At 45.7% G+C, this 22186-nt stretch overlaps 1 protein-coding gene across 1 annotated transcript in view; it reads right to left on the bottom strand.

Moving 5' to 3' along the window:
* Window positions 1-21899, bottom strand: part of RGMA (repulsive guidance molecule BMP co-receptor a) — a 40878-nt gene extending 18979 nt beyond the window's left edge. Inside the window, exon 1 of the mRNA XM_060694785.2 lies at window positions 21406-21899. Coding sequence (XP_060550768.2) covers window positions 21406-21487 — 82 coding nt within the window. The 5' untranslated portion in view covers window positions 21488-21899. The remainder of the gene's footprint in view (window positions 1-21405) is intronic.
* Window positions 21900-22186: the final 287 nt, after the last annotated feature.

The following is a 22186-nucleotide window of genomic DNA, read 5'->3' on the forward strand; positions in this document are numbered from 1 at the left end:
TGGACAACTTTTTTTTTTTCTTTCAAATTTCTCCAGGGGAAAGAAAAATCCTTCAACCCCTTCTCGATGACCTTCAGTATTATAGGAGTTCCGGGAGGACTCGCCTGTTCTGGTCCACCAGAAGTCTGCAGAGCTGGCAGCAGAGTCGGACAGTGGGGAGGCTGGGGAGGACCATGGGCCAGTCCTGGAGTCAGGGGAAGGCCTGGACGAGAGCTCTGTGTCGGAGGCAGAGATGGGGCCAGGGCCATCTGAGAGCAATGTGCAGACTCCGGAGCCTCCAGAAGCGGATAGTAGAGAGGCAGAGGAACAGGAGGAGCCTGTTCCTAGTGCATGCATGCGAAGAGCTGCCAGAAGGCAAGAACAGCTAAAGCAAAAAGGACGACTTGGGAGTAAGGCCAGGAGATGATTGGCCCCTCCCATAAGGCTTAAAAGAACAGCAATGGCTCTTGGGATCTTTGTAGGAAAGCAACATTGCTACATTTGTTTCTTGTCGGTGTCTCTTGCTTCTGAACTTCGTGGGGTTGTGCCAAAGAAAACAAAGGTTGGAAGGCTGAAGGACTGTTTATGAAGGATTTGTTTTGGACTTAATTTGGACTAAGCTGAGAATGAAGCATTTCTCAGCTGTTCTAATAAAATATGTTTGTTTAGGACTGATTGTGCCTGGTAATAACTACTTGGACCTAGGTCACAATATCGCCCTCCTCCCACACCTTGGAGTCTTTTTTTTTAACGGAAGAACAGAAGGGGCTGTTGCGGAAGGGACTGTCCACCGAGAGGGAGAAGGTGCCGATGCTCTCCTAATTAAATAAAAGTGAGAGTGCAAGATTTTGCCAAGAAAGCAAAAAGCAGTATAGTTCTCCACTTACAACCGTTCGTTTAGTGAGCGTTTCAAGTTACGATGGCACTGGGAAAAAAGTGACTTACGACCTTTTTTTTCACATTGACGACCGTAGCAGCCTCCCCGTGGTCAGGTGATCAACATTCAGAGGCTTGGTACAATGGACTTGTATTTATGACGGTTGCAGAGTCTCCGGGTGGGGGGAGGGATGTCACGTGATCCCGTTTTGCGACCTTCTAACAAGCAAAGTCCACGGGGAAGCCCGATTCGCTCAAGGAGGGTGTTACTAACTTAACAACTGCATTGATTCCTTTAACCCAGTGTTTCTCAACCTTGGTAGCTTGAAGATGGGTGGACTTCAACTCCCAGAATCCCCCAGCCAGCAGTGCTGGCTGGGGGATTCTGGGAGTTGAAGTCCACCCATTTTCAAGCTTCCAAGGTTGAGAAACACTGCCTTAACCGCTCCGGCAAGAAAGGTCATAAAAATGGGACAAAGCTCCTTTAACAACTGTCTCGTTCAGCAGCAGAAACGTTTGGGGGTCAATTGTGTTTGGAAGGTGAGGATTTCCTATAACTGACTAACCAACAGAATAGTGTTTGCTATTCTTCTTCTATTACTGCTCTCCTTCTTCTATTCTTCTCTTTCTTCTATTCTTCTCCTTCTTCTATTCTTCTTTCTTCTACCATTCTACCCTTCTCCTTCTCCTCCTCCTTCTATTCCTCTCCTCCTCCTTCTATTCTTTTCCTTCTCCTCCTCCCCCTCCCCTCCTTCTTCTTCTCCTCTCCTCCTCCTCCGATTCTTCTCCTTCTCCTATCCTTCTCCTTCTCCTCCTCCTATTCTTCTTCTTCTATCCTTCTACTTCTTCTCCTCCTTTTATTCTTCTCCTTCTTCTTCTATTCTCCTTGTCCTCCCCCTCCTCCTCCTTCTATTCTTCTCCTCCTCCTCCTCTTCTTCTCCTTCTCCCCCTCCTCCTCCTTGTTCTACTCTCCTTCTTCTATTTTTCTCCTCTTCCTCCTCCTCCTTTTCTCTTCTGTCAACATTTTGCAAAATCTTCTAGGGTCAGGATAAACAGCAATGGCGATAGAGGACATCCTTGTCTGGTACCTTTCATTATATTAATCTTCTTCTATTCTTCTCCTCTTCCTCCTCCTCCTTTTCTCTTCTTTCCACATTTTGCAAAATCTGACTTTCCCTCATGTAGGGTGGCCCATTTCCAAAGCCATGGAGTTGCCAGGCGTGAGGGTCCTGAGCTTGAGAAGGGGTGAAAGGGTTCCTTTTCCCAACTGCCACCCAGAACACAGTTTGACGTAGCAAAACTGAGCAGGAAGGAATTGCCTGGAGAATTTGGAGGAAGGGCATTTGCACGAGGTAACCCACAGTCTCCGGAGAGAAGGGCTGCTAACAAGCAACGTGATAAATGCAGGTCTTGGAAAAACTATCTTTCTCTCTACCGTAGACCCAGACAAGGCTCTCCCTCAGGGACCCATGCATAATTTCTCTCTCCTCCCCCCCCCAAGGCTCTACTCACCCCACACCAATGCCCAAAGGCTAAAAGACAAATGGAAAGCAGCTGAAATCGGAAGACAGATATTCTGGAAAGTTTAACGAATGTTCTAAATGCTTGGCAAATCATTCTTATTCTTTCTTTTCTTTTCTTTTTTTTCTTAATGGAAAAAAATCCAAATGGATTTGGACTGCTCTGATTTTGTGGGTTTTCCGAGCAGCTTTGACACACACACACACACACACTCATACACACCCACGCACAACTGAAGGAAGCGTCATATAGACATTCCAGACATCCAGACATTCAACAGAACAGAATCAGTGGTGGGTTCTAACTGGCTTTACTACCGGTTCTCTTCGTGCACGTGCTTCGCACACGATCGCCACAAACCACTTCGCTCGCATGTGTGCCAAACTTGCGCTCCGCGCAAGCGTGTTACAAATCTGCCCAGCTGAGGTGCGGCAATCCACTCTGCCGCACCTATCAGCTGGGCTAAAAAAGAAGAAATAAAAGCTAGGAATAACACGGGGGCGGGTGGGAGGACCCAGCTCCCGGACAAAGAGAACCGGTTCAGTGATGTCATGTCGTTACCGCTACCAGTTTGGCCGAACCCACCGAACCCACCACTGAACAGAATTCACAAACCTGGTTCGGGTTTTACAATAGACTTTGTTCAAGTATTCCATCCTTTGTATATTTTAATGATGTAATTCCTTGGGGGGGGGTTGTTTCGTAAAAACAAGGGGAGGATCTGAGGCCCCACACAAGCTGCTCACTCCAATACAGGTGATCCTCAACTTAGAACAGTTCATTTAGTAACTGTTCAAAGTGAACAGCCGCACTGAAAAATAGTGACTTATGACTGTTTTTCACACTTAGAACGGTTGTAACGTCTTCATGGCCACGTGATTAAAAATTCAGACGCTTGGCCACTGACTCGTACTTATGACGGTTGCAGTGTCCCGGGTGGTGGTGGTCATGTGACACCCCCCCCTTTTGTAACCTTCTGACAATTTAATTTAACAACAACTGTGGTGATTTCCCTTAACAGCCATGACAAGAAAAGTTATGAAATGGGGGACAGGCTCACTTTAAAAAAAGTCTTGCTTAAAAACGAAAATTTTGAGCTCCACTGAGGTCGTAAATCAAGGACTACTTCTGTGTACAAAATCACATTTGTTTGTATTTATTTATTTATTTAATTAAATTTTTATACCGCCCTTTTCCTGCTGGACTCAGGGCGGTGAACAGCCAAGAATAAAAAAACGTCCAATACAAAATTTAAAATTATTAAAAGAATTAAACAAATTTTGGCCCAGATTTAAAACATTCCAACTAAAATCCATTACAATTAAAATATCTAAGGGATGGGGGGTTACGCCAGCCCAGCTTGGTGAAATAGAAAAGTTTTGAGGGCACGGCGAAAAGCATGGAGATCTGGTATCCTACGTATCTCTGGGGGCAGGTCGTTCCAGAGGGCAGGAGCTGCCACAGAGAAGGCCCTCCCCCTGGGGGTCACCAGCCGACATTGCCTGGCTGACGGCACCCTGAGGAGGCCCTCTCTGTGGGAGCGAACTGGCCGGTGGGAGACTATCGGTGGCAGAAGGCGGTCCCGTAAGTACCCAGGCCCTGTGCCATGGAGCACTTTAAAGGTGGTAACCAACACCTTGAAGTGCACCCGGAAGACCACCGGGAGCCAATGCAGCTTGCGCAGGAGGGGTGTCACATGGGAGCGGCCCATCGCTCCCATAATCCCCGCGCAGCCGCATTCTGCACCAGTTAGAGCCTCCGGGTGCTCCTCAAGGGGAGCCCCATGTAGAGACCATTGCAATAGTCCAGTAGTCCATTTCTATTTAATTTTTTTTTTTCATCACGAACACTATGATTTTCCTTCGAAAAGCTCCCAGCAAGCTATTGATTGGAACAGGCAAACTCAAAACAGGTAAATCTTTTTTTTTTTTTTTAATCTGAGCAGGGGGTTGCATCTGATTTATTGAACTGAACTTGAAAAGACTTTGAGCTCCTTTTTTTAGGGGAGGGGAATTAAAATCTCTCTTCAAGGTGACTGTTTTGCTACTGAATTTCTGCAGCACGACCTGAGGGAGCACGGGGGGGTGGGGGTGGGCAGGGAGGGCTGGAAAATAAGGATTGCACATGCCCCCACCCCCAAACTGCATGCTATTCCCTTCGGGGCTAAACAAAACCTTCTTTCTCACACAGGTGTGCACAGGCTCCACCAAGCACTTGCATATCAATCAGGACGCTCAGGTGAGCCAGCCCTGTTCCAGGTATTCTTTCACAGGACTCTGCATGCTGCAACTGTTTTTTTTTTTTTTTGTTTGGTTGGTTGGTTTTTTTAAACTATTGGCACGGAAAGATTCCTGGTTGGAACTCAAGCGTTGTTTGGATCGTGCAATGCGCAACCTTTTTGCTTGCTGGGCCTCTCACATACGCAAGCCCAAAGGCCTACAGGGAAGAGCCCTGGGCGCATCGCTCTAAATAACAACCTGAACACACAACGGGAGCGCCTGCCAAAAAAATCTCTGTTGCATCTCAGGCACTGGTGTCAATTCCAGAAAAGGGTGTGGAAATCAGCAGCCGAAAAGCAAGGCCGCTTCAATCCGTGGGTTTCATAAGCAGTGGAACATCGGCTTTGAGAAACGGAGAGATGGATCTACGATTTATGGACGGGGAGGGGGGGAATCCATTTTGGATTCCTCCAGATACTTCCAGGGAGCTGGGAATGTGGAGATCCCATCTCCCCTTGGCTGTGCGCCCCCCACATTCTGTTAAAGCCCTTTCCTTCCACCACCGTTGAAACCAGGGGTGGGTTCTACTTACTTTACTACCAGTTCACAACGGGATCACACGCGCATGCTCGCTTCACTCACACACGTGCCAAGCTTCTGCGCATGCGCAGATCGCTTAGGACAACATCCGGGGTGGTGGGCGGAGCCTCCCGCCAGTTTTACTACCGGTTCTTGCGAACCGGTCTGAACCAAGGGCAACCCACCACTGCTTGAAACTCACGGTCTGGATTGGTAGAACATGGAAAAAGACCAGGTGAAAATGAGGTTCGTCCGTGGCACCAATTACAGAGATGATGAGAGAAGGCCGACTCCGCTGGTATGGACATGTCCTAAGAGCAGCACCTTCCATCGTTGGCCAAGACTGCCTACCAACTAGAAGTCAATGGCTGGTCACCTCACGGGCACCCAAAACAGAGATGGCAAGACACCATCAGTGAAGATATACAAACCGTGGGCTTGCCTCCTGGAGACGCAGCTGACTGTGCAAAGTGTCGTTCAATGATCCAAAAAGTGGACCTTGCACTTGTGGAAATACACTAGGAAGAGGAAGATGGGGTTTCTTCAGCAGTGAAATCAGGCCGGATCTATACGGTTCAAGTGAGCCGGTAGGGCTGGTGCAGGAGGCTCTTCCCACCCGCCGGGATGTCATTACGTCCCGTTTTTGATCCTCTGCACATGCACAGAAGGCTCTGTGCATGCGCAGAAGAGGCACGCGCATTCACATTTCCGATCCAGTAGTGAAGGTAAGTGCATTTCACCGCTGGGTTTGTTATTGATAAACCAGCATGTAGTTGGAACTCAGCCATTATGTGTAGATGGTGCCTGAAACCACTACATGAAAAGAGGTATCTGTTTGAACCCTGTGCGATATATAAAACCACTATTGGTTAACCCACATCTCAGAGTTATTATGTGTGAATGCAGCAAGTGGGATATTTATAATAGTTGAAATATTGCAAGATCCACCTGCTTAGCTGAAAGCAGTAAAGACGAAAGTTAATCTGGAAGCAGTAAGATCGGCGGTAGAGGAATAGTCAATTTCTTACTCAACAGCTTTGCTAAGGTGGGACTAGAACTCACCGTCTCCTGGTGATTGGCCCAAAGTCACCCAGTTGGCTTTCATGCCTAAGGTGGGACTAGAACTCACCATGTCCTGGTGATTGGCCCAAAGTCACTCAGCAGCTTTCATATTTAAGGTAGGACTGGAACTCAGCCCTTTCTGGTGATTGGCCCAAAGTCATCCAGTTGGTTTTCAAGGCTGAGGCAGGACTGGAACTCATGGTCCCCGGTTTTCTAGTCTGGTGCCTTAATCACCAGACCAAAGTGGCTCTCATTGATCAATTTGATGTTCATGAGGAGCCAGAAGCAAGGCAAAAGGCTAACTGTTCACCTACTTCATATCTTAGATCAGTGATGGCTAACCTTTTTGCCATCGCATGCCAAAAGTGGGGGGTGCACACACTCCCACACCCATAATTCAATGTGCCTCGCCCCCCGTGCATGTGCGCATGACCTCCCCATGTCCCCTGCTTTTGGCACACGATGACATGGTGGGCCTGGTAGGCCCGTTTTTCGCCCTCCCCAGGCTCCAGGGGCTTTCTTGGAGCTTGGGGAGGGTGAAAACAGCCTTCCCTACCCCCCTGGAGGCCCTTCAGAGGCCGGAAACAACATGTTTCCTGACTTCCGGTGGGCCCAGAAGGCCTGAAAATCAGCTGGCTGGCATGCACATGTGTGCTGGAGCTGAGCTAGGGCAATGCCCTTGTGCCCACAGATATGGCTCCGTGTGCCACCTGTGGCATGCGTGCCATAGGTTCGCCATCATGGTGTTAGATTATACTTTATTTTTTAAAACAGCCAGCCATGTCTAAACCCACATAACAAGTTTGATATACAGTATAATAGCCCATTATTTTTCAGGTGCAACAATCAGGTGAACACAACACAGAAAAGCAGGGAAGCTAGATGACGGTTCCACATGAGAAACAGAGGACTTTCCAGGGCCACCATGCATGCCTGAAGCTTCCTTTTCCATGGTTTTGTTCAAGTCCATTTTAAAGCCAAGTTAACCATCTTGGTTTCATCTCAGTGCAAAGAGGGGCTACTCTTCTTCATCGGCTGAGCCAACTCAATTCTGTTGCATGACTCCAATCTTGGAAAACATCCTTCGCACAATGACTAACCTACTTACTTTGTCTTCCAGAGCATGTGCCATCTGCTTCCTGCATCAGCTTATTGCGGGGCATTTGCACAATTTATTAAACCGCAAAGTTAAGTTTCCAATACTTTTTTTTTTTAAAGTTAATCCAGGTAAAAAAAAAAAAACCCTATACTTTACACCTTCTTCAAATGCAACCATTAGGCTCTTTAATAGGCTAATTAAGCCTTGGCCACAGAAGTCTTACAAAAGCGACTGAGTTTCGTCTTCTAAATTAGTTCTCTGCTCCTAGCATCACGCACATTTAGCAGGGAGCATTTAGTCGCTCAGCCTCCCCTTTGGCTGATAAAGGCATCCATAATTATTAAAGCCTTCTGACAGAGAGCTGTCCAACTTCTATTTGAAAACATCCATTAGAGAGTCCGGTAGCTCTCCCACTTGTGGGTTATTCCCCCTCAATTAGGAAGTGGTTTTTTTCCCCCTAATCTTCAGTTGGAATTGATCTCTCTGCAAATGAAATCCATTATTCCATGTCCTGCGTTGTAGAATGGGAACTGACGGATCTTTAACTGAATTGCTACCAAGCTCCAATTTTTATTTTCCTGAGGCCTAAATATGCCCAGTCCTTTCTATTATAGTTTATAGTTTACTTTATTGTCATTGCACATGGTACAACGAAATTAATCAGTGTACATTATAACTATAAAAATAAAAACACAAACATACATCCTTTACATTCTATATCATTGAAATTGAAAACCCAATATTGCACTGTACTGTAAAATTCAAATATGGTTACTGCCCTGGGATAGAAGCTGTTTTTCAGCCTATTTGTCCTTGTTTTTATTGACCTATACCGTCTGCCAGATGGTAATAGTTCAAAAAAAGGGTGAGATCCAGGATGAGATGAATCTTCAAGAATGTTCTGAACTTTCTTAAGGCAACGGGAGCTATAAAGCTCTTCCAAGGAGGGGAGAGGGCAACAGATAATCCTCTAGGCCAGTGATGGCTAACCTTTTTGCCATCGCGTGCCAAAAGTGGGGGTCGTGCAGGGGGGTCACGTGCATGCGTGTCCACACCCATAATTCAATGCCCCCCACGTCCCTCACGCTTTTGGCACGTGAAGGCAAAAAGGTTACTGGTGGGCCCGGTGGGCCCGTTTTTCGCCCTCCCCAGGCTCCAGAGCCTTTCTTGGAGCCTGAGGAGGGCAAAAACTGCCTTCTCCACCCCTCCCAGAGGCTGTCTGGAGGCTGGAAACGGCCTGTTTCCCATTTCCCGACTTCTGGTGGGCCCAGAAGGCCCGAAAATCAGCTGGCCAGCACGTGCATGCACACTGGAGCTGAGCTAGGGCAACACTCATGTGCCCACAGATATGGCTCCACATGCCACCTGTGGCACGCGTGCCATAGGTTCGCCATCCCGGCTCTAGGCAATGACGTTGACCCTCTGAAGTGCTGTCCTATCTGCCACGGTGCAACTGGCAAACCATACACAGACAAACCCTCACAAACCGGGTTTAAAATTAAGACTGTTCCCTTGTCCTTCTCTGAATCCATTCCTATTGATCAGAATTGTTCTTCAAAGATCAAAGAAGCTACAGGATCGTCCTTGACTTACGACCAGTCATTTAATCGTCATTTGAGATTACAAAGGCACTGAAAAAAGTGACTTATGATGACTGGTCATCACACTTACAACTACTGTGCCCTCCCCCACATGGTCACGTAATCAAAACATTGGGATGTTTGGCAACAGGCATGTATTTACAAGTCGAGTCAATGGGGGAAGCCAGATTCATTTATTGACGACGTGATTTGCTTAATTACAGTGATTCATTCAGAGTGAAAAATATTGTAAAATTGGGCAAGACTCAAATAACAATTGACTTGTTTAGAAATGGCAATTATGGACCCAAGCATGGTCATGAGACAAGGATGACTTCTATTTCTTTAGCAGGACTTCCCGAGCTAGACTCTTGATTTCTTGGGACTACATTTCCCACCACCTGCAGTCATGAGGAGAGGAGAGGAGAGGAGAGGAGAGGAGAGGAGAGGAGAGGAGAGGAGAGGAGAGGAGAGGAGAAGAGAAGAGAAGAGAAGAGAAGAGAAGAGAAGAGAAGAGAAGAGAAGAGAAGAGAAGAGAAGAGAAGAGAAGAGAAGAGAAGAGAAGAGAAGAGAAGAGAAGAGAAGAGAAGAGACTGGACAGTCACTTGTCTGGAATGGAGTCTCAAGCGACTACAAAGCCGTCCAACTCTGTGATTCTATAAGATTCTACAAGATGTGCAGAAGTCAAGCCATGGAGGTGCACATGTGAACTTGTGACCTGAGACCTTGGACGTCGTCTAGTCCAACCCCCTCCTCAGGCAGGAAGCCCTCTGCCATTTCAGACAAATGGTTGTCTTCTTAAAAACTTCCAGTGTTGGAGCATTCACAACTTATGGAGGCAACCACCTGCCGCCATCACTACCAGTTTGGGCAAACCGGTCTGAACCAGTAGCATTTCACCCCTGCCCTAGTCCTTTTCTCTAGACTAGATCAGGGGTCATCAACCTTTCGGACCCCAGGGACCACTAAATTCATAATTTTAAATCCTGCAGACCACTAATATGATCTGCCAAATGACTGGGTAGGTGGGTGGGCGTGGCAAGGTGGCCATATGACTGGGTGGGCGTGGCCAACTCAATGTCACTCACGTCGAGGGGCGCCTCGACAGCCTCTACTCGCTACTCCTCGCCTGCCCACCCGGGCTTCCCCAACAGGAAGCAGTTGTTGGAGCTAAGCAGCCACCACGAGAAAGAGTTGGCAAAACAACTCAGTTCAAATTGGATCTGGCCGAGAAGGAGGCTCAGCAGAAGCACCTCACTGAGGACTATGAGCATAGGCTTTCCAAGCAGAGGGAAGACCTGCGGGAGTGCAAGGCCAGGTACCGGCGCCTGGATGCTCAGCGGACTGAGATGGTCAGCCAGTTCCAGGCCATGATACAGTCCCACTGGAACAAGGCCCTCCGGCTCCTTGCCACCAGCGGCGCTTCCCTCCAGTCTTCGCCCAAAGCCCCACACCAGGAGGCTGAAGAAGACCCCAAGTCAGAATTTCTGGCCTCCTTTGACCCACACAAGAAGACCCAGAAGGGGGAGGCTCTCTGCAGCAACACAAACATTCATTGCACATATCCAGCCCAGGGGGCATAGTCTAAGGACCACTGATTTAGTGCAATATAAAAAATGCAAATAATTTTTCAGCGGACCACCAAAATTTTCTTGTGGACCACCAGTAGTCCACAGACCACCAGTTGGTGACCGCTGGACTAGATAGCTTTTCCATTCACTGCCAGCCCAACAAACCTGGATCTCGTTCTGAATTTTCCAGCTCCTTAAAACTGGTTTGGAACCAACTTACTGCTGCTATAACACACACACACACACACACACACACACACACACACACACACACACACACCATCCTTGTAAGTACCCGGGATGATTACGGCAGGTGATTAAAACAGAAACAAAAGCAGAAGAGCTGTGTTGTGGGATTGCCCTGGTAATTGCAAAATTTGACAATTGCAGGTTGCAGAGCTCTCGGGAAAAACGTTTTACAAGCAATTTCCAACCCTCCTAAAAAGAAAAAAGAAAAAAAAAAGGGACCGCTGTATTTATTGTAGAGATGGGCACGATAAGTTCCCTTTGCAGGGCATCTAACTAACCCCAATAGAGAGGTCAAATTTCCCGTCCCAGCCTTAATTTTGCAACCCTTCCAATTACTCTGGTTTCTAATGCTTTCTCCTCCCAAACGCCTTCCCACGCCCATCAGATCTGCCGGGTAGATTCTCTTCCAGGTGTCAAGAAGCCACTTGGGTCTTTCTAGCCAGTAATTCCAGTCTGGATCACTCCAATCCACCCAGCAACTCACTTGCTTTCCTCAAACTTCCCAGCTCGGGCCGTCCCGAATCTGCAGCTCTCCCAAAACATTTGCTCTGCACGTCAGCTGAGCAGAGTACGACCCCCATGTCGGCTCCATGGTGGTCGTACGTTGAGGGCTACCTGTATTTTGAGCTTCTTCCCCACGGTTTCTTTTAATTTTCTAGAGAGTATCATTTTTGAAACTTCCCCCTTAACACGCTACTCATTCCTTCCCATTCCCGAGGCCGGGACTACCGTCTTTTCACAGCATGAGACTAGGAAAGGCTTAAGTTTTAACACTTCTATGCTACCAGCTGTTGACATCTCCCCTTCCACAGCATTTACTCAGAAGATAACTGGAATTAAAGCAGCTCCTCCATCCTCAGTCTGCAAAGTCATTGGTGCAGGACTTAAAGCCACTTTAGAAAGTGCCCTGCTAAAGACCTCTTATCTCCCTCTCCTTTTCTTCAGTGATGGTTTAATTCTTAAAGCTGTCTCAAAGGTGCTTCTTCAAAAGGCAATTGGACTGGTTTTTTTTTTTTCCTTGAGGAAGAAGACGAAGAAGTCCTCAACTTACAACAGTTTGTTCACTGAACAGTTTGTTCAGTTATAACGGCATTGAAAAAAAAGATACTTACAACCATTTTTCACACTTACGACCATTGCAGAATGCCCATAGTCCCGTGATTTACATTCGGATGCTCAACCACGGACTCACATTTATGACGGTTGCAGCATCCCGGGGGGGGAGGGGTGGTTCACGTGATCCCCTCCCTTTTGCAACCTTCTGACAAGTCAAGTCAATGGGCAAGTCAGATTCACTTAACAACCACATTCCTAATTGAACAACTGCAGTGATTCAGTTAACAAACACGACAAGAAAAGTTGTAAAATGGAACTCTTAACAGAGGTCACACTTAGCAACGTCAATTTTGAGCTCCCTTGTGGCCTTTAGCCAAGGACTAGCTGTAGTTTCACTTTTCTTCTTCTTCTTCTTCTTCTTCTTCTTCTTCTTCTTCTTCTTCTTCTTCTTCTTCTTCTTCTTCTTCTTCTTCTTCTTCTTCTTCTTCTTCTTCTTCTTCTTCTTCTTCTTCTTCTCCTCCTCCTCCTCCTCCTTCTCCTTCTCCTTCTCCTTCTTCTCCTCCTCCTTCTTCTCCTCCTTCTCCTCCTCCTTCTCCCCCCCCCAAGGAATAAAGACAATCCAGTTGCCTTTTGAAAAAGCACCTTTTAGACAACTCTGACCCAGATGACTGAGAATCTCCACAGATTCTTAAAGCCGTATCTTTTACCCAGACCGATCAGATACAAAACTGTTATCAATTTATCCGATAATCTCCTTCACTGCCCTCCAGCAGACAGGGATTAAGCTCACATCTTGGACCTATTAGTACCTTATTCCTCAATTAGCTCCCCACCAGATCCGTTGGATAGTGATTCCTAGAACTGGTCATACTAGTTGAGATCTCAGAAAATCCTCCTGCCTCTACATTCAGAGAGCCTCTAAATACAGATGGCCGACTTGAGAGTTGCAGGCCAAAAATCTCCAAGTAACTTTCTGATACATTCTTCTTCTTTTTTTTTTTCCCCAGAATTTACTGGAGAACAATCCGTGGAAAAACCTGACAGACAAGCAAGAAAGCTTTGAACTTCCCTGACATGAAAATTCGGACTTTTGAGAGGCCGTATTTGGAAGTTTCTCCACAGCTCCTTCATGGTGACACCACCTTTTAGTTTTCCTTACCTCAGAACAAACAATCCTAACCATTCTAAGCCCAAAATTTCCCTTGCTAAGTGAGACAGTTGTTAAGTAAGCTTTGCCTCATTTTGCCACCTTTCTTGCCATGGTTGTTAAGTGAATTACCACAGTCGTTAATTTAGTAACACGGTTATTGAAGGGGATCGCGTAACCTCAGGACACTGCAACCGTCAAAAATACATGCCAGTTGCCAAGCATCCAAATTTTGATCACATGGCCACGGAGATACCGTATGGGTTGTAAATGTGTAAAACAACGATAAGTCTCTTTATCCACTGCTCTTGTAACTTTGAACAGTTACTAAACAAATGGTTGTAAGTCGAGGGCTATCTATATAGAAGCAGAGAGCTCAGACCATTGGTGAATGCTGGCTGATTTGCTTGAAAACATGCTTGGAAACAAGGCCAAGAGAGATCAAAATTTGCTTCTTTCTATCATTAAGGACTTACAGATTAGCAGAGTTGGACAGGGTCTTGTAGGTCATCTAGTCTAACGCCCCCGCCCAAGCATTTCTGACAGATGGCAGTCCAGGCTCTTCTTAAAAGGATCCAAGGATGAAGCTCCCACAACTTCTGAAGGCAACTTCTCTTCCATCGGTTGATTGTTCTCACTGTCAGAAAATGTTTCCTTATTTCTAGGTTGAATCTCTCCTTGATCAATTTCCATCCATTATTCCTTGTCTGGCCTTCAGGTGCCTTGGAAAATAGCTTGCCCCCCCTCCTCTCTGTGGCAGCCCCTCAAATATTGGTAGGCTGCTATCATATCTCCCCTGGTCCTTCTCTTCACTAGATTAGCCATGCCCAGTTCCTGCAACCATTTTTCATATGTTTTAGTCTCCAATCCCCTAAACATTCTGGTTGCTTCTTCTCTGCACTCTTTCTAGAGTCTCAACATCTTTTTTACAGTGCGGTTACCAAAACTGGATTCCACACCTTGAACTTGATGCAGCTTATCTCCAACAACAAAAATCAGGACAGAAGACATACAGAAGACATTAGCTTTTCTCAATATTCAACATTTGAACCCAGCAAGTGACTCTGGCTAAACCGGTTAGCTCTGCCACCTGGTCCTTACAATCAACAGCGTCTTTTCCTGGGCTTTTTCCATCACACCCTGGAGACACCAGATCCAGCCAAAATGGGCCCTTTTGGGTGCCAGATCCACCACGAGCAACAAACCCCCAGATGCAGCTTCATATTAAAAAAGGGTTTCTATAATATTTCCCAAACAGCTCTGGAAAGAAATAAAGGAACTTTACTCCATTGTAACCCATCGATCGATACTATTTTTCTTTTCAGTCAAGCAAAATTTAAAAGAAGGAAAGCAGAGTGAAGCAAATAAATACACGAATATACTAACGTTGTAACAAAATCAGGTTAAGGGCGATGAATTTGCTTGGAGACAAGCTTGCAGACATGAAAGGGAGAAGAGAAAACATTTTGAAAAGGATGGTCTGGTCTACCCTGTTTCCTCAAAAATAAGACATCCCCTGATAATAAACCCAATCAGGCTTTTGAGAGCATGCGCTAAAATAACCCTCCCCACGAAAATAAGCCCACCCCGAAAATATTTAAATGCATGCACAGCCAGTCCCCGCCATTTCCTCTGGTTAGGGTTAGGAAGAGAGCTGGAAATCAGGTAAGATGGCAAGAGGAGCTCTGTCTTGCTCCACGCGCCCCAAAATAATAAGACCTCCCCGAATATAAGGCCAAGCACTTATTTCAGGGTTCAAAAAAATATAAGACAGGGTCTTATTTTCAGGGAAACACAGAAGTAGCAGAAGTAGTCGTAGATTACTGATTGATTGACTAATCAATAAAATAAAACAATAAAATAAAATAATAAAGTAAAGTACGGTAATAAAATAATAAAATTATAAATAATAAAATAAAATAAAATAAAATAAAATAAAATATAAATAAAATAAAATAAAATATAAAATAAAATAATAAAATAGAATAAAATAATAGAATAGAATAGAATAGAATAGAATAGAATAGAATAGAATAGAATAGAACAGAACAGAATAGAAAATGGAATGGAATGGAATGGAATAAAATTCAGTGCACAGTCTAATTTTGGAATAAGGAAGAAATAAAGCGATAAAAATACATATAGATGCAAATGGATCCCTCTCACAAATGTCATCCATATGTCCATATGTCATCAGATTCATGGGATCAGGGCCTTAGTAATCCTACACACAATATGTACGTCTAAACCCGGGAGGAAAATTGGCAATGTGTGCTTAGGATCCTGATGGGCTATTCTTTCCAAAAGGGATGATAAAGATTTAAGCCTAAAGGGGGGCATTTAATTGAAAGTCAAACAAAATATGAGAAATATTTTCAACGGCTGGAGTACCACATATGCAGGTTCTCTCAAAATATGGCAAATGGCGGCCGCACCCATATTTCACCAGGGAATCCAATAATGCAAACCATACCTGAAAACATGAGAAAGAACATTGCTAAGCCCATCAAAAGCAGGATTCTGCTCCTGGCCCCCAGATTTTTTTGGGGGGACGGGCACATTTCCTGTGGCCTCTGTAGGCTAGAACTGCATAACCTGGAAACCCCCCCCCAGTACCCAAAAGTTTGAGAGCTGTCTTTCCAAAGCCTGCATTCCCCCAAGACACCCCCGCCCCTCACCCCCGGGTCCTATCCAATGTGACTGAAGGGAGACACATGATTAAAATACATGGGGAACAACTGCATTTACAGGATGTCTATGGAGATGCTCAATTATCCAGGTCACGGTTGTCCCCAAGGTGCTTTTCCAAAAGGCAACTGGACTTTCTGGTTTGGTTTTGTTTTTCCTCGTGCTTCTCATCCCAAGAAGCTTCTTCAGTTTTGCATTTTCAGGAATTATTTTCAACCGAATGTCTCTCAACTCGAAGTCTTGTCTTGACTTTTTAATTTTTCTCTCCTTCTCTCCCAAACCTCTCTTGACCCCCTTGTAGATTACTCAAAGAAAAGTTTGGAAAGAAAGAGAAGGAAGAAAAAAAATCTCTTGGGATCAGAGAATCAAGAATTTTGCATTTTGCAAAATCAAGGAACAATGATGCAATACGTAATCTACAGCCTGTTTATTGGTAAATCGCGGCCATGATATTCCTACAAAGGAAACTGAAAGTGGAATCTTTTTTTCAAAGAAGAAGAAGAAGAAAACAATGCTTATAGCAGTGTTGCTAAGAAATAAGGGGGGGGGTGTCATTTAATACAGGGTGACTACAGCCCTACAGCACCTTAGAGACTCACTAATTTATCAGAACATAAGCCTTTGCAAATTCTCATCTCTTCCCTCCTCCTCCCCACCCCACAAGAGAGAGCATTAGCTGCCACAAGATGTGTTGAAGGCTGCAGGCTTCCCAGACTTTAAACAGAGATTAAATAACTTTATAAAAGTAATGAAGAGGTCTAGGAAGACCTTGAAAAAAAAATCTTCACGGGTCTTAGTTATCTGAAGCGAATGAAGAGGGCCATTAACCTCAGGAAAAATACCATACCAGCAAAGGTAGTTTGGACCTAGCAGGAGAAACAAAGGCACAAATATATCCATTGCCAGAAAAACCCCTTTAATTAACAGAAAGACCCTTTTAGTTACCTGCTCTCCAAAAGAGATTACAGTAGTGGCCAATATTGTGGAAACCTTTTGAGAAAAGTGTATTTTTGAGGTTTGATGGCTAATAACACCACTTTTTGGGGGGGAGTTTCAAGATAATCCTATTCGACTGCTGGAATGGCCTGGGAATAGCCCAGACCTTCACCCAATTGAAAATCTATGGAGCCGACTAAAGAAACTTGTTAGTCAGAAGTGACCCAGCAATAAAACCCAGTTAATAGAAGCCATCGTTCAATCTTGGTTTCACATTAGAACAGCTGCAGAACTCAAAGACTTGGTTCACTCCATGGGAAGACGTCGTAAGGCCGTAATTCATGCTAAAGGTTACCCAACTAAGTATTAACTGACATGGTGATAATTTTTGTATATCTCGTTTTTTCTACGTGTTTCCCTTTTCTTATTTATACTGTAACTGCTATTCTAATAGCAAATCCTTCCTAAAAGTTATTGCATTACATTCTTGATTAAATTATCTTTCCATTGATATATAATTTTATGGTACTACTCCCCAAAAAAGTGGTGGTGTTAGCTACTTTTAGAAAATACACTTTTCCCAAAAGGTTTCCACAATTTTGGCCACGACTGTACAACCAAGTTGAATCGGGGAGAATTTGAACCCAACCAACCAAGGTCTACAAAACCTCTACAGGAGACTTAAGATTTCTTTGTTGATCCTTTCCCTTCCTCCCCATAAAAAAAACAACAACCCTATCAAGTCAAAAGAATACTTTGTAAGTTCCCCACCTCCACCCTAACCTCTTTTATTATTCATTCCTATTTGGTGCTGCTGAGGCTGAGAAGAAGGAAATAGATGCACAAACACACCCTGGATCGAAAAATCAAGTTCCTTCTTGCAGGGCGATTTGGAACATGATGTGAGTTTTCACCAGGAAAGAATTTTGTACCAATAAAGGAGAATATCTGTGGCTGAGGGTGGGAATGAAAAGGTCCTGGCTGTTTTCCCGAGCTTGGTTGGGTTTCTTGCAGATGTTTCATCACCCAAACTAGGTAACCTCATCACTTATCGTCACTAGCATTGATGATGTTACTAGTTAGGGTAATGAAACGTCTTCAAACAACAACAAACAACCACCAAACTCCGAGAGCACCAAGGACCCCCTCAAAGAATTTTGGATTTGCTTGGACTCCATAGCACCTTCCCATAGATGGAGATGGGCCATTTAAGGAACTACGGCTATTTCCTAAAGGATGATTGGTCCTGTTACCCATTCCATGAGAATTATAGCGAAGTGTGAAAGTTAAGAAACAATGGTGGTGGGGAGGGGAGCGATTATCGTTCGTGGCAAAGTCAGCCAGATGTTCAAAACAGGAGTTGGCATTTTTTATCCACCTATCAAGTCCTTCCCAAAGACTCAGAATAAGCCAGGAGATTGCTGTTGTTATTATTATTAAGATTTACTCTTCAATTCGATTTGTAGTCTGGAACTGGTTAAAACTTCACAGTTCAAGTCCTAACCAAGGGCCTAAGAGCTGTTAAGGTAGTGTCTGAATATACAGGCCATTCCAACTAAGATGTTTTTTTTGTGTGTGTGCAAAGTCAGAATATTCAGGTCTAATAAGTTCAAAATGTCCATGTATCTAGGCAGCCCTTTGGGTATTGCTCCAAGGGCACCTATTATTACTATTGGTACACCCATGACTTCTTCCTTCACAATCACTCAACTTCAATTGGCAAATCACAGATATTTCATTAGTTTTTTTCTAGCTGTTTCTCTTCCATCCGTGCATCCCCTGGTGTTATTGCAATATCAATGGACCAGACTTTTTCTTTTCTTTCTTTTCTTCTTTTCTTTTCTTTTCTTTTCTTTTCTTTTCTTTTCTTTTCTTTTCTTTTTTTCTACAATAGCGATGCCAGGCGTATTGCGGGCCAGTTGTCTATCTGTTTGGATCTGAAAGTCCCACTTTTCATTTGCAAGAACTTTTGTCAACTTGGTGTTCCCAGCGATGAGGATGATTATTATTATTTTGTCTGCACACTCAAGCAAGACATACACACAGGTGCTAATAAACTGGATGGTCTTTGTTTCTAATAAAAAAAAAAAAATGCTTCCCTGGCAGTCATCATTTCTCTCCTCCGCAAAGGGGAGGTTTTGCAAAAAAAAAAAAAAAAAAAATTACTCGGCAGCCTGTATCAGCAGACAAATTACCCCTCGCGCATTACCCCTTTCTCCTGTGTGTGTCCCCCACCTCCCCATCGCCTGGAGTAAACGGTGGGGAGGAGGGGGGTGGGGAAGCAAGCCCAGCGGCCACGAGAAATTGGAGAGTTTTGGAAGGGAACAACTCCGCCAGTGTGAAGTTACGCTCCCCTCCCCCAACGAAAACAAGCATGCAGGAATTTGCAAAGCAGGATCTGCCAGAAACGCTGTGAAAAAGCAGTGGGGGAATTCATTGGAAACAGATGGCGTTTTTCAGCTGCGATGCTGAAAATTCACTCCTTTCCCGAACTTTGTAAAAACAAACTGAGGGTGGTGGGGGGGGGTGAAGAAGAGGAGGAAGAGAAGAAGAAGAAGGGGAAGGAGAAAGAAGAGGAGAAGGAGAAGAGAGAAAGGAAGAGAAGGAGAAGAAAGAAGAAGAGTAGAAGAAAGAGAAGAAGAAAGTGAAAGGAGGAGGAGGAGAAGAAGAAGAGAGGCAAAAGGGAAGAAGAAAGAAGGAAGAGCAGAAGAAGAAAGAGAAGGAGAAGGAGGAGAAGAAGAAGAAGAAGAAGAAGAAGGGAGGAGGAGGAAGAGGAGGAAGAAGAAGAAGAAGAAGAAGAAGAAGAAGAAGAAGAAGAAGAAGAAGAAGAAGAAGAAGAAGAAGAAGGAGAAGGAAAAGAAGAGAAGAGGAGGAGGCAGAGAAGAGACAAAAGAGAAGAAGGAGGAGGAGGAAGAGGAGGAGGAGGAGAGAGAGAAAGCAGGGGTTCTGGAAATCAAATATCCGTCTGCTACTAAGCGAAGGAAAGCTCGCAAATAAACAAGAACGAGGCAAGTGGGGTGGGGGGAGATGCGAGGAAGGGGGAATCAAGAAGAGATCAAAACATTCCCGGCGCCTGTATTATTTTTTTTTCCCCCAACAGCTGTCCTCCTTCTTCGGCCTTTGAAATATTATTACACATAGATCAACATCTGGCAACGTAGCTTAAAAGCACCGAAACAAGCGCTTCACAGCACAAGAGCAGGTTCCAGCCGGGAAAGTCTTCCACACATTTCTTTCCGCCACCAACAGCCCCCACCCCCCCAAAAAAAGCGGGTGTCCAAATGTCCATTCCTTTCTGTTTCATTCCCGTCTTCTCCCACCCACCCTCCCACCCCCCCAAAAGTTGCGAAAAACAATTAAAATAGCATCCAAAACGGAGCAAGTGAATTCTGCTGTCAGGTCCACGGCGCCATCTTCTTCCTCCACGCCACCCCCCACCCCAAATACAATAAAATAAAATAAAATAAAATAAAATCGTAAATTTCTTTCCGAGATGCCAAGCCTGAATCAAATTCAAAATAAAAGCGACGGGCGCGTGCAGTGATTTCCGCCTGCTTCCTTTTTGTTTTTTTTGCAAAACTCTCATAAACAACCTCGGAGGAGGCTTAACCGGGGATCTCTCGTAAACGATGAGCAGGGAAGAAACCGGGGGTGCGGGGAGGGCGGCCCCCCCCACTGCGACTTCTGAAAAGGACCCCAGGTTAGAAGGGCTTGGTCGTTAAAAACCCTCGATTTAAACGGCGAGGTGGAGGGGGGGGTCTCCGATGGAGTCTTTTTCGGGGCCGGGGGAACATATCAGGGACCCTGCTAAGGAAGAGATCTGAAAGGAGCAGCAGATTCTCCGAGGAAGAGGGATCTTTCGGATAGAATCAGTGGTTCTCAACCTGTGGGTTGGGACCCCTTTGGGGGTCGAACGACCCTTTCACAGGGGTCGCCTAAGACCATCGGAAAACACGTATTTTCAATGATTTTAGGAATAATTTTATGGTTGGGGGGTCAACACAACAGGAGGAACTGTATTAAAGGGTCGCAGCATTAGGAAGGTTGAGAACCACTGGGATAGATCATAAATCAACCCCCCCTCCCCGCAAGGGTCCAGAAATCGTGGAAGGATTCGGGAGGTCTCAAAAACTACCACTCCGAATTTACCCACCGGGAAAAGAAAGCCTAAACTTCTTAATCCGCATTAAATGCTCCAACGGCAGTGGGAACCGTGCAAAAGCGATTTTTAGGAAGCCCCATCACGGAATTAAGCGAAACGAAGGAGAGAGGCTGCCTGCCTACAAAATCAGCCCGTGGCTTTGTTTCCCCCACCCCAAATTTGTAAAGGCAGGACCAAGGGGGGGGGGAGGCTGGAAGGAGACCATCCCCCACCCCACCCGCAGTTAAGCTTCAACCCACCATCCAGAAGGGTCCTTTCCAAAATTTTCAAAATTTTGGCTCGTGGCTCTCTCTGCGTCTTGCAAGAGAGCCTTGAAGGGGGAACTCCGTTTTAGGCGAGAGACAAAGGCCGAGCGAAGGAATACTATAGGGGAGGCATTTTTTAAAAATGTTGATTATTATTATTATTTTTAAAAAAGCAATCGGCCCGAGATGGGGGGAAATCCGGGCTGGGTTTAAAAAGCCACCCGGCTCCCTCCGATGCTTTCTAGGAGGGAGCCAAAGGGCCGAAGGACGGGGGGCCTTGGAGAGGGGTGAGGGGGCAGGGTTTTTGCAAAAGACCCCCCTCCCTTTCCCCCCCCCCAAGGAAAGTTTCCAAGATTTAAACACATACCCAAAAGCAGACAAACAAAAGGGGACGGGGGGTTAGTTAGATGGGGAAGAGAGAACCGGCGCTCCTTACCTGCGGGGAAGATGGAGAGCCACAAGAGGAAGAAGTGGGTCAGTCCGAGGGCTTGCGCGCTTGCCCCTTTCCCCATAACCATCCATCCAGCTGCAGATCTAACCACTAGGCTCTCCCTATTAAAGAAGAGTGGTTTCCAAGGAGGAGGAGGAGGAGAAGGAGAAGACGGGGCGGAGGGAGAAGGAGAAGGAGAAGGAGAAGGGAGCAGTGGTGGGAGGAGGAGGAGAGGAGGAGGAGGAAGAGGAGGCAAGGAAGGAGAGAAGAAAACGGGATCAGCAGAAGAGCACACAGAGAAAACGGAGCAGCAGTCAAATATATATCTATATAGCTATATATACAAAGGGAAAAGGCAAACTGGAGCGCCCGGTGGCGCAAGGAACTTCGGCAGCTACTAAGCCTTGTAGGAATGCCTTCCCATACACGCACACACTCCGCCCCCGTTTCTCTTCCCTGCAAACAGCCCCAGACGTCAATCAACCCTCCGGCCTTCCAATGAGCTTCCGTGCTGGGCTCGGCGTGTCCTAACCCACAAGGCGAGGGTCCCGCCTGCCCGGCTAAGGCGGAGATCGGGTGCCAACCAATCGCGCCAAAGGCAGGAAACGAGGCTGTGCCAAGCTTGGATATGCCAGGCGCGCCAGCTTTGGAAGGCGAGAGCGAAGGGCTGCCTGCAAATCTTGCCTAGCCAGAACCTGGGGGGGGGGTCTCCTCCGGCCTCTTAAAGCGGCCCTTTCCATGCAAAGGGAATGCAAAAAAAAGAAAGAAAGAAAGAAAGAAAGAAAGA

This window comes from Pantherophis guttatus, chromosome 13, assembly GCF_059756535.1.
Source record: "Pantherophis guttatus breed Tessera chromosome 13, ASM5975653v1, whole genome shotgun sequence".
NCBI lineage: Eukaryota > Metazoa > Chordata > Lepidosauria > Squamata > Colubridae > Pantherophis > Pantherophis guttatus.